The following is a 12442-nucleotide window of genomic DNA, read 5'->3' as shown; positions in this document are numbered from 1 at the left end:
AAAAAAAAAAACTAAATTAACTTCAATTATCTTTCAATTTATTCAGATCCACCTGAATTATTCAATATCTAATCGTGTTTATGATTCATGTCGTTCACGTGACACAACTTGTGTGTAATGTGCTTATTCACAGCTCCCAATGAGGCAGTTTGAGCACAGATCTAGGTTTTCTAGAACAGCACGCACTTTATGTTTGAGCCTCGGCTTGAGCCACCTGTCAATAAAAAAAATAAAGAAAAGCGACTTTTAATCTCAGGTATCGCTTCCGATCTCTTCAGAAAAGTCAGCAGTGTTCTTTCGGTAGTTGATCAGCAGTTCGCCGAAAGCGTGTGTGCGCTCCCTGGGTGTATTTCTGTGCCGGAGCCCCTCCTCTGCTTGGTTCGGCCGCTGGAGGTTGATGTCGCTGGCAGAGTCTTCAGGACAGGACACAACTAGGTAGAGCTGGCCAGGGAGGAGGAAAAAGAAAAATGTTGCAGCTAGGATCCTGTTCGTGGACGCTGCGGGCAGGCTGCTGATACCAGCCCGGTGGCCTTGTAGGTGCTGTCAAGCTGAAAGGTGAAGGTAGTCCAGGAGCCGCAGTAGTATTTTTAGATCTCTTCTTTGAGGTACACAAAAAATGTCGTCTCCAAGTCCGGGCAAGAGGCGAATGGACACCGACGTGGTGAAACTGTATCCTTTTCAACCGAATATGGTCAAATGAAGCCGACGCGTCTCTTGGTGACAATTGTCAGCTGCTTTGTGGTGATTATTTACATTTGTTTGCTCGGGATGGCAGCTATGTGTTCTGTTTTTTAAGTGTTTTACTTTGACGTTCCTGGCGAGGGTCTGTGTCTAACATGAGCTAACTACCACGGAAGGCGAATAAGCTGTTAATTTAGAGCAATATTTGTTGAAACAGTGCCATATGTGTTGTTGGTATGTTAGCTGTGGTCGTTCTGCTTGTTTCCACAGTGAATTAGCAACGGAAACTGTCGCAATACAACGATGGCTGTTAACTCTGTTAGCTCACAGCGCTGAAGTTGGCATCCGATTTGTAGCTTCTAATTCAGTAAAGAGCTACTGTATGTCACTGGTTTTAGGAAACCTGGATTCACTTTAATCAGATATGGCTCAAAATCTAAATTACTTAGAACAGTCTAAGTTGATCTAATTTGTTCTACCTTGATAACAGGTTATTATATATAAACTCTGGGCTTTACACTCTTATTTCTACCTGTATTTGTGTTTTTATAAATGGAAGAAAGGATTTTTGCAAATCACAAGATGTGTTTTACAGTACATATAGGTATAGTTAAACTTTTCAGACCTAGTTGGACTTGTAGAAATGTTTTATCTTTCAAGCTGGACCCATTCTAAGACTGTCTCATTTCAAACTAAAATATTGAAATGGGAAAAGGTTTAAACAATCCCCTTTTGTTTTCGCTTACAGAATAGAGCTTTCATAAATCCCAAACTGTGCTTTAAAGGATAAATGTGCTATTCACAGGTTTTACTTGTTTAAAAATGTCTGTTTTCAAACACATGTAAGGGAAATGTTAGACTAATGTCATAAAACAGTCCATACACTTTGTTTTAAAGAATATTTTGACAGTGTAGAATAATTCAGTCAAGGTTTGACTTGTTTTAAAACTGTGTTTTTGAAGCAGGACCCATCAGAGGTGCTGTTCATGCAAAAAAGCCCTTACCTGTATTTTTTTTTTACAAAAAACAAAATGTCCATCAATCAGAAGCTGGCCTCCACTGAATCCATAGATTGTATAAAATTATTCAGACAGGATTCCATCATTTTAAGTATTTTGGATTTTGAATCAGATCAAAAGTAGTTCAGTCTCCTTAAAAACTGTGAAATGGCCCTTTACTGTGTTGCTGACTCGGAAGGTCGAATCGCACGCTAACTTCAGCATCCGTATTAGCTCTTAACATTGTTAGCCTCAGCTTTAAAGCGTCAAGTTAACATTTTAACTAACATTTTTTCGCTCTCACTAACTGACAACACGTTATAAAGTACGAGCGAGTGATTTTCTACATTTTAGAGACACTTCTTTGGGAAGACACGGGTGTTAAATCGTCATTTTTTGTAGCGTTCACGTCGCAGCAGTTAGCTGTAGCTGCGCTACCGTAAGAGGAGAACAATCAAACTCGATGAAGAGTCGATTTAGATTAAAATCTTTACGCAGCTGCAGGGCCTGCATTGACTTTTCAAAACAAATGATTTGTGCTTCAGAAATTTGTCTTTTTTCAAACATAAAAAGTGATTGGATTCATATGGCGGATTTTAATTAAAAACAAAGCAGAAATTCTTATTGTAAATAAGTGAGCGTTGGCGTGTTTACCTTAAATAATTAAGTGAAGGAAAACAAATTCTTCAAAGTTTTATTTTAAGTATGTATAAAAATGGGTAAAAAAAAAATGAGCACGACTGTCGTTTTCATAAATATATGAATATTTGTATCTCCCCCTCCCCCCTGGGGGCTTTTATAATCATGTTTTGTAAATAAACTGTTGAGTATTTAGATTTATTTATTTTGTTATTCTAACACGTATTCTGGGGGATCAGCTGAAGTTAATTTTTTCCTCCTTTAAAGGTTTGGTGAAAGCGTGTGCTGAATTGTTTTGTTTTTGTCCTGCAGCTTCATGCTGCTCTCTGATTGGCCATCTTGTTACCATCCGGAACCCGGTAGGGGGCGGGCCTTCGGCGCACAGCTGATGGGGAACAACAAGCGTGCGGTAGGGGCGCATCATGCGGGGGGCTGGGAGCATCCGTCCAGGGCAGAGACGGGACGGAGCTGCACACACTCGGCAGGATGAGTTCGCTTAGCAAGATTTTGTTTGAAACTCTAGATGATGACCAGTCCGGTGGATCGATGGAAATCGGTTGATTTGCAAATGAAGCTGAAACATTCATTTTAGGGGGAAGAAAAGGTTTAGGAAATAGAAATGTTGTTATTTTTTTCATGTACAAATGATAACTTAGAGATTGGACGTTTTAAAAGACATTTTTTTTTAGTTGGAATCAAACGTTACTTTTTATTTTAAAATTCTTTCTACACAGATTTCCAGCCATCTTCCACATTTAGTAAAGTAAACCAAATACTTGCGTACAATATATCATAAATGTCAAAGTAGTAAGATCACACAGGACTGTTTGGAGTGCAGTTATTGTTGACTAAAATATTAAATATTTAAAGTACCGTGATATTGATAATTAGCATGTTGGTGTCTTGCTTCACACCTGACTAATATAGAGTATTGGAAGGACACAAAAGGAGGAAAATGTGAATTTATTTCAGCTAATATTGAGATTTTTCCTAGTAGCATCACCACTATGTTATTTTCTGCTAGTTTGGATAGCTTCACTTGATTTTTACCGTCTATAAGAATATTTTGTAACTCCTTAGACAATTTATAATTTAAGAGAATTGTCTACAAACTACTCAAAACTTAGATGGTATTTTGAAAGGTATCTTACAGATATTTCTTTTTTTTTTTTTACCTTAATTAAAGATGCAACAAGTAGTCCACTACAGATCGATTCTGCTAAATTTCCCTTAACAGACTGAAATATATTTTTTCACCACATCCATAAAAGTAATCATTAGATCTCAAACAATTTGAGTTCTTTGATGCACTTTGTTTTGAGGTTTTGATATATTAGAGATTTATATATATTTTTTAAACTACTACCATTTTCAAAGAAGCTGCTGCTTGTTTCTGTGAAAAGAAAAATCAGAATCTGTTTCCAATTGCACAGCCAGACAGGCCTCTTCTTCTTTTTTCCTTTTATTATTTTTATTTTAAGTAAGTGGTAATAAAGGATTTTTTATTACATATACAGAGAGGAACACCTATGTATTTTTTTTTTTAACAGATACCATCTTGCAGGCAAGGCAGGTTTATTTCTGCATCACAAGGCTACTTGAAGTACTTGGTAGGAAAACAAATAATCTGTGCTAATGCAAGCTTCAATAAAAAAAGAATTAATGCATAAAAGTAATATTAGTAAAATGTAGCAACGTAAGTTTTTAGCTGAAGGGGAATCTTTCTCTCGGTATCTGATGGATTTTAAATATCGTCACTCCCACACTTGACAGAAACAAAAACACAAAAGAAGGCAAATGGAAAACTACGACCTTTTACCTCCTTGATTGATTTGTTTCTTTTAAATGGGATAATTGATGAAACAGACACGTGTCGTTATAATTAGTAGATCATTGTATGAGCTAAAGTGCTGATTTAAAGAGCAGTGTGAACTTTCAGCCAAGCAGGTTTTCTCTTGTGTATCTACAACTGAAAGAGCTCTGCCTGAGTTTCTATGGGTAACCCTCAGGGGCGAAGAGCACAAGTTGTACATCTCTATCAAGTTTTATTTATAGGATCCGTTTCCTTACATCACATTTAGTCTTCCTGTCTGTGGGTTGCTGCCATTTTTGGCGTGGCAAACGTATTTAAACCTTTGTCATTATGTTTTTTTTATGCTGCTATGAAGTTTGAGTTGTTTGCTCTCCAGCAGCTGAACGACTGTAGCTGCCATGCCTGCGCCGTCCCGATTAGACTGTTGGAATATAAACGACTGATAGTTTCCTGACAGTGATGAAATGAGGTGAAAGGCTTACTTCAGAGTCGAGCAGCCGTTGAGATTAAATACTTCCACCTCACTGTGTTGTTGTTTGACAGCTGACTCACCCTCATGTTTCTTGCCATCACCACATCCTGTGACTATAAACCATCCAGAAGGTTCAATGTTTTCGTCGAATAAAATGACTCATTATTGCTTCTTTGTGTTTTTGCTTTCACTGTGCAGTTGACGATTTTTTGTCTTAAACGTCTACCATGTGATTGTTTTATTGTTGAGGTTTATGTTTGCAGATTGAGTTTATCTGATCGAGGCTTCTGAATTATTGATTTCATTGTTGCAGCTGATGGAACTGACCCAGCGTTTGACTTCTGCCCAGCCAAGGCCATGGAGGGGTTAGAAGGAAGACGGTTATGAAACTCTTTGTTGGGGCTTTAACTTTCCTCCTGAGGTTCTTGATCACTGTAAGATGTTGGAGGCGTATTTTCCTTTAACCAGGATTCAGCATTGAGAGTAAACACGAGGTCACTATCCTGAGTGGACTGAATGAGTTTGTGGTCAAGTTCCACGGACCACCTGGAAGTAAGAGTCTATATTGTTTGTCTTCAGCAGCATACCACAGTATTTTACCAGATGTGCATAAAGCCTAGTAAGCTTTCACATTTTTAGACTTTCTGTAAGCATTTGTGCCTCGCAAAAAAAAAATAAAATTCACACCACTTTTTCACATTTTGTTACATTAAAACCTTAAATTTCTATGTATTTTTCTGTGTTAGGCCAATTCAACAAATCTCTGAACTTCAACTAGGCCGTTCTAACACATTAAACGGAATATAAACGACTGAAAGTTTTTTTTATTCTTTTGCTTTTAGCTGCTCTATTGCAGATCTAGCTGCGTGTTTTGGAAGGCAAACCTCCGTCCTAATCATAAATCTTTAACAGTGTCCAACTCCATCTAGTCTGACCAAATTTCCCTCCCCCATGGATGACGAATAGTTGACCTTTTTTTATTTTTTACCTCTGCAGCTCCTCTGGAGTTAGCACGTTCATCTAGGCTGCTTCACTAGTTAATCCTCTCCTTTCTCTCAGTCCGGCGTTGTTTTCTTTGCGTTTCATAATTATGCACATGTATGTGTTGGTCGGCATGAAATACCATAATCCCACACTTAAACGTTTCTGGTTTGAATGAAGCAAAAGGTGAAAAAGTTTAACGGGTGTGAATTGTTTTGCAATGCATAATTATTGAAAATGAACACTTATTTGATTTTAATGTTTTAGCACCGTATGAAGGAGGCGTGTGGAAGGTTCGGGTGGACCTGCCAGATAAATATCCATTCAAATCACCGTCAATAGGTACGGATATGTTTTACTCCTGTAAAATGGTGTTTTGGTGACAAGTAGGCCAGACAGTTCTTACTTTGTCATGATCAATCATAATATGATGGAAACACATAATGAGAGAATAAATGAGCGATTGTTTGAATCTTAATAAAATCTTCTTTTTTTCAGGTTTTATGAACAAAATCTTTCATCCCAATATCGATGAAGCGTAAGTTGAGCTAGCTTCTACTTGTTGCGACAGATGCTTGAGCATAAAATCAATCTTTTCAGTTTTCATCACTTACGCTGCTGCGTGTGTTTCTCAGGTCAGGAACCGTGTGTTTAGATGTAATCAACCAGACATGGACGGCCCTCTACGGTAGGTCACAGGGGCATCAGCTGAAGATCCAAACTTAGCTAAACTAACGGTCCCGGCCTGAAAACGACCCACGCAGATAGAGTGATGCGCTCAAACTGGACCTCTGCTGTAGAGCTTTACACTGTGTCTCTGTTTAATCAGCTTACACTGCAGTGATAACTACTGCTTGTATTCAGGTCAAGCATTCAGAGCTGATAGATTAGAAAGTCTTGAACAAGTGAGGAAGACATGTTTGGGTTTAAGTCATTTTGTCCCTTGGCTGTCTGGTGTCTTTGTAGTTTTAGTCAAAAAAGTCTGGCACAAAACGTCCAGCGTTGACCGTGAGTCAGTTCATAACCCGCTAGGGGGACGGTCCATCATCGGTTTCCCTGACGTTACTCAGTGAGGGCCAATGAGATCACCTGTCCCCTCAAGAGATCACAGCATGTGGTAATTGTATGTGTTCACTGTCAATGTCATTAATTTTGTTAACTTTCAAATGCTAGCTTGCCACAAACTTCAGATTGTGTCATCGATGCTGACGCACGCTGAGTCAGGTACGCTCACAAGTGTGTGGACACACACTCCTGCCAGCAGACAGTAAAAATCTGCAGAGCAAGCAAAGATATCGGCGTTTAATTAAACGTGTCACAGTTCGTTTTGATGGTAGCACTTAATTAGAGTCGTCTTTTAATATCATGATCGGAGCTCAGTTACTTATAGGATAAAATGTAAAGAGGGCAAAGTTATTGATTTTTTTTCTTGCTGTTTCCACAAGAGTGTTGCATAGTAAAATATCTGTTTATTTAAGTTAGTTTAACTTGGAAACTGCAAATATGCTACAGCATCACAAGCTAAACAAGTACATTTCTTTGCAATAGAGATAAAGTACAGAATATAATAAACTTTTAGCTTGATTTAGACAGTTCACTGGGCTGCTCTGTTAAACAGTTTAACCTGGAAGAGCAGATTGTGTGTAGGAGTTTCTGCATGACGGGGTGATGACTGTTGTGGCTACATAGACTTTTCTCTGTGTTTCCCATTCGGTTGGGCTCTTCTGTGTTCCTTAAATAAAATCGAGACAAACTCGGTGAGTTCAATGTTGTGTTCAGAAACAGCCACAGAAATCGGCCGATGCCTGCCGATCAGTTTCATTGTTCTCGTTGTTTCCTGTAATAGGATCAGAGCAGCAGAACTTTGAGTTGGAAAAGTATTTTGATTCTTTAGGTTTTTACTTATGAATATCAAAATCTGCAGACTTTTCTGTTGATTGTTTACGTCTTCCATTTGTGTGTGGAGCTTGTTTTGTTTTCATCATACATCTAAGTTCATGTTCAAGAAACAGATCTCCATTTCTCCTTCATTCACACATTGAGATGGTTACAGATAAACAGAAGGTCGACACTCTAGTTCTCTGTTTTTCTTTATATCGAGAACTTACATAAATACTTAATTTCCAAACTAATTAACTGTTGTGTAAAAAATTACTTTAAATAAAATAACACGGCAAGCAAAGACGAGAAGAGCCACAGGTTGAGATCTGTCGACTCGTTCAGCTGGGTTAAGGACTTTTTGTGGAGAGGTTTTACTGGTTCCATTGACTTTAGGTACTTTAAACAAGAAAAAAATGTGAGTTTTGAAAGTTTGATTGATTTTTGTTCGCTAAAATTAATCTTTGGATGTTTAAATATGTCTGCACCGGAGCTGCTCTGTGATGTTATCCAAGGACAGGACAGAAGCAGAGTCAGAAGAAGCTGTTTTAATAATCACACTGGCTGCTGTGTGTGAATGCACTGTTGTGCGTTTCTACATTGTGTCAAGTGAAAGTTACATAGATTTTATGTTGGTGAAATTATCTTACAGTTATTATAGCGCACATGTTTATTTATAATGGCCGAACCAGGGATCTGTTCAAAACTTCAAAACGTTTCAATATGTCTGAGCGCTTTGGCCCTGATAAATAAAGTATATTATAGGGATTAAAAGTTTGAGTTTTATATCCACAAACACAGGACATTGACTGGCGACATAAAAACAATGTTTTATGTCTTAACTTCATCGTTGAAAGGTAATATTTTGTAGTTAGCTTGGAGAGTCGGGTACGACCTGAGAACCACTAATGACACCAACGACATGAGATTCGTCCTTCTGGTTGGTTTCCTTTAAACTGCGGGTGAGGAAGCCTCTGTTTGCTATAAAGAAGATGCAGCAAATTCTGCGTCACCTGTTGGCTTCCTGTCTGCTCCTTCCCCCCAGTTTCTCAGGTTTGTTGCATAACAGACAGCAGTGCTAAAAGTAAATTTCAACATTTCCCTTAAATAGCAGTAAACGGAAGAGGATTTCTCCCAAGTCAGTGGGGAACCATCCAGAAATGAGCTCAGGAAAGAAACCGATTGTGTTTTCAAGTTTTTAATAAAAAAATCAGAATAACCTAGTTACAACTGAGAGACTCCTGGTGCCTGGCGTTGACACTGCTCTCACACGTTTCTCCGTTCTTTTCTCAGACCTCACCAACATCTTTGAGTCCTTTCTCCCTCAGCTGCTCGCCTACCCCAACCCCATCGACCCTCTGAACGGGGACGCCGCCGCCATGTACCTGCACCGGCCAGAGGACTATAAACACAAGATCAAAGGTACGACACCTTTGATCAAACTAAAATTGAATATGTCTGAAATTTTAGTTTCATTGGGTTTCATACAGCAAAAGTCACTGATCTGATTTTAACTTAATGGTGTGGACTGGACCACTGGGATGCAGACGCTCACTTTGTCTGTGCAGTTGTTGTTGGAGTAGATGTAACTTGTATTGTTGTGCCTGTTAAACCCTTTTACAGACATATTCATATTTCTTGAATATTTCCACATTTTCTAATGCTCCAACAATAAAGTTTATTGTGTTTTATTGGCTGGTTTTGGCGTCTGCAGCAAGTGGCTTTCTGATCCTTCCACAATGGCTTTTAATTATTAGGCTAGAAATGTGCAGAACCACATTTAAATATTCTAACATAGATATAACAAATGCAGATTTAGCAGTTCTGTTTTTTTTTTTTTTTTTTGTATTAAATCTTGCATTAAAGTATCAATAATATTTTTGTCAACATTATGTTTAAGCATTTTTTTTGTGTGTAAATTATTTGCCACAAACATCAACATCCCATTGAAGAAAATGTATTAATACTTTTTTTTTGTTGTTTTTGTTTTATGGTTCTTAAAACCTAAAAACAGAAATAAAATGGCAGTTCTTTCAAAATGTTAACAAATGTCCTATTCTGGAAATTATGCGTTTTTACGTCGCCTTTCCACAAAGGTGATGTAACATTTGTGCCTCTAATTGAATTTTATTTAAAGTTTTATTTGTAAAAGTTTCACACCTGATGGACCAAAACAAAGTAGCAGAAAGTTTTGGACGAAAGTTTTTGCAAGGCAGAGTTTCTGTGACTGAGTCACAGCAGCGTAATGTTCTCCTGCCTGAAGCGCACGAGGCTTTTCTGTGTCTGATAGACGTGAAGCTGCTGTGGACGTCAGCTTGGACTCATTTCTCTGCTCGTCTCTTCCAGAATACATCCAGAAGTACGCCACAGAGGAGGCTCTAAAGGAGCAGGAGGAGGGCGGAGGCGACTCCTCCTCCGAGAGCTCAATGTCGGACTTTTCCGAGGACGAGGCTCAGGATATGGAGTTGTAGTGAAGGCAGAACCGTCCTTCACCTCACAACGGACTATCATTTCCTAAAGAGCAGAAACTCGGTACTATATTCGTATTTAAACAAACAGGACAATTTTTTACAGTAACACAAGGATTTTTATTGCTACACAAGGTTTTGCAGTATGGGAGAAAAAAAAAAAAACCCAACTATGTCATGTTTAGGAAATCATCACCATCAGCTCCGCGCTCTTCCTCATCGTCCGGAGAGATCATAATGAAGTGTTGCTTTATTTCAGCTGATCTCAACACGGGATTTTCACGCTGCACTATAAAACTGACACAGGACGGCACTCGTCAACACCTTTTTACCACCTTTTTACTTTTGCCATCATTTCCTCGTTAAGGCAGAGCTTGATGACTAAAACAGAAAGAGAGATTTAAAAATAAGAACTCGTTTTTTTCCCACTGCAGCTCCCACGAGGAGCTGCAATCATCACAATCACCGCTGCGAAAGGGTTGAAAAGCAGCAGCAGGCCACAGTGGGCTCATGTTTTCGGTGTACAGGCTGCAGTTTCAGTTCCAGGACTGCAGAAAGATGCAGACACATCACACACTTTCTAAGCGCATCAGCGTGTGCATGAATCTCATCCTTTGACTCGTTGTGTTGCTCCGATGATGCTCAGCAGGAATCAGGGAGAGAGCTCTGTAATCAATATCCTCTGTTTTCTAGCACCCGCCTTCTTCTCGTTCTCCTCCTCTTCCTCCTTCTCCTCCTCCTCTCCGTTTTAGGAAAGTATTTGCCATTCTGAGTATCTTTGTGTGTTGTGGCATGACACAGAAGTACAGTCAAGGGTCAGTGGGGATTATTGTTGAACTTAACTCTGCCTATTGCTTGTGTTGAACTGTCATAGGTGTCTGACATGCGTAGGGATAGTTAGTTTCTTTGCAGGTGGTGAATCCTATCATGATGTATGGTTTAATACTTGTATAATGACAACCAAATGCTTTTCCTGTTAAAGATGTGGAGCGTTAAATCATCTTCATCTGCTGAATTAACCCCTCCAAAGAGATGTTGCCCCCACCTGTCCCTCATGGAAGTGTGTCCCATTGCAGCGCTCTTTGTTTCAGATTGGTCACATTTACTGTTTCATGCTGTCGGCTGCATGTTTTTCCAAAAATATCGGGACCAAAAATATACTTATTTAACGTTCCCCTAAAAGGTCAAACTCTAAAATAAAAACTTTTAAGACGTCTTGGTTTAGTGCAGCTCAGCTTTATGCATCTGTGGGCGACAGAGCGGCGAAGGTGTTGCTGTGAAATGCGCTGGGGATGAGACAGGAAAGCAGGAGTGTCTTAACATCAGAGCCAGTAAAAAAGAGCCGTTCCTTGTTGTTTGAAGGTGATTTAATCAGATCTCATTAAACTCCTCTGGTTAGCCTTTGTACCAAATAGACTGCATGTCAGTGTTAGTCTTAGAACATGATGTCTTCAAATGCAACAGTAACAACAAAAAAAAAAGGAGCACCACTGTCCAGCCTCTTTGGATGTCATCAGGATTCCTCGCTGCGTTTCTTTTCTTTTCTTTTTTTTTTTTTTTATCAATGCAACACATGTTTGACGCCTTTAGTTTGTCTGAATGTTTTTATTTTGAACTTTTAAGCCATGTGTCCAGGATACAGATCCAAAATATCCCCTGATTTTTAAATGGCAAAAAAAAATTAAAAAAATCAATAAACGTGCTTCCCTTGTAACTTGAAGAAGGAAATAAACAACAAAAACATGCATGATTATATCTTTTTTTTAATGTGGAAAGAAGTTAATTTGTCACTTATTTTAAAGCTCATTTCTTCACGTTGGTTAGAAAAATGATGGCAGTCCCTGTTTTGTCCACTAGATGGCAGTAACCCGATGTTTTTCTTAGGGGTTTTTCTTTACTCGTAGATTTTTTTTAATATTTCAGTTCTCTAACAGTGGAGAGTAGTAAGAGAAACATTAAATTGTTAAGTTAATGAGATGTTGACTTCATAAACTCATAAAACCCGATCACACATCAACAGTAGTAGTGATTATATCTGACAGTCAGACTTTTGTGTAACACCAGCAAAAATCATTTCCTGTCCTACTAGACAAACATTGAGTGTCGCTTGCGAAGCACCACTGGGATTCTGATGTACTTTTCAGCACCTTCATGAGGTGAGTTTGGTTTAAAACTAATAAAAAAAACACTTTGGAAAAAGCATCTAACTGCACGCGTTCAGCATGGTGTCGGGTCTCACCACTCAGTCTTTCAGGACAGGATGTATATCCTTCAAAACTGACATGACACTATTTTGAAAAAACAACATAAAACTGGTTCACAACACACAAAATCGACCTTCTTCCATGGCCACCTTAGTGTCCAGGCCTAATTTGCATTGAAAAGCAGATGAGAAAAAAAAAAAAAAGAAAACTACATTTTCTAGAGAAATTGTAAAAAATGTCTCATTCTGTATATATGCTTCAACCTCATAGGAGAAGACACGGTTCTGTCCAAATGAGTTCTACAAGCA

The 12442-nt window shown here is 38.6% G+C and overlaps 1 protein-coding gene across 1 annotated transcript; it reads left to right on the top strand.

The window, feature by feature from the left end:
* The first annotated feature begins 215 nt into the window (after nucleotides 1–215).
* LOC102222293 (ubiquitin-conjugating enzyme E2 H-like) lies at nucleotides 216–12130 on the top strand. The gene is made up of 7 exons (XM_005810492.3): nucleotides 216–669; nucleotides 5079–5155; nucleotides 5852–5926; nucleotides 6083–6122; nucleotides 6220–6272; nucleotides 8756–8884; nucleotides 9809–12130. Exons 1-7 carry the CDS (start codon nucleotides 617–619, stop codon nucleotides 9931–9933), a joined length of 552 nt encoding a protein of 183 aa, XP_005810549.1. The 5' UTR covers nucleotides 216–616; the 3' UTR covers nucleotides 9934–12130.
* Nucleotides 12131–12442: the final 312 nt, after the last annotated feature.

Source organism: Xiphophorus maculatus, chromosome 2 (genome assembly GCF_002775205.1).
Source record: "Xiphophorus maculatus strain JP 163 A chromosome 2, X_maculatus-5.0-male, whole genome shotgun sequence".
NCBI lineage: Eukaryota > Metazoa > Chordata > Actinopteri > Cyprinodontiformes > Poeciliidae > Xiphophorus > Xiphophorus maculatus.
This window is presented reverse-complemented; position numbering and strand designations above follow the sequence as displayed.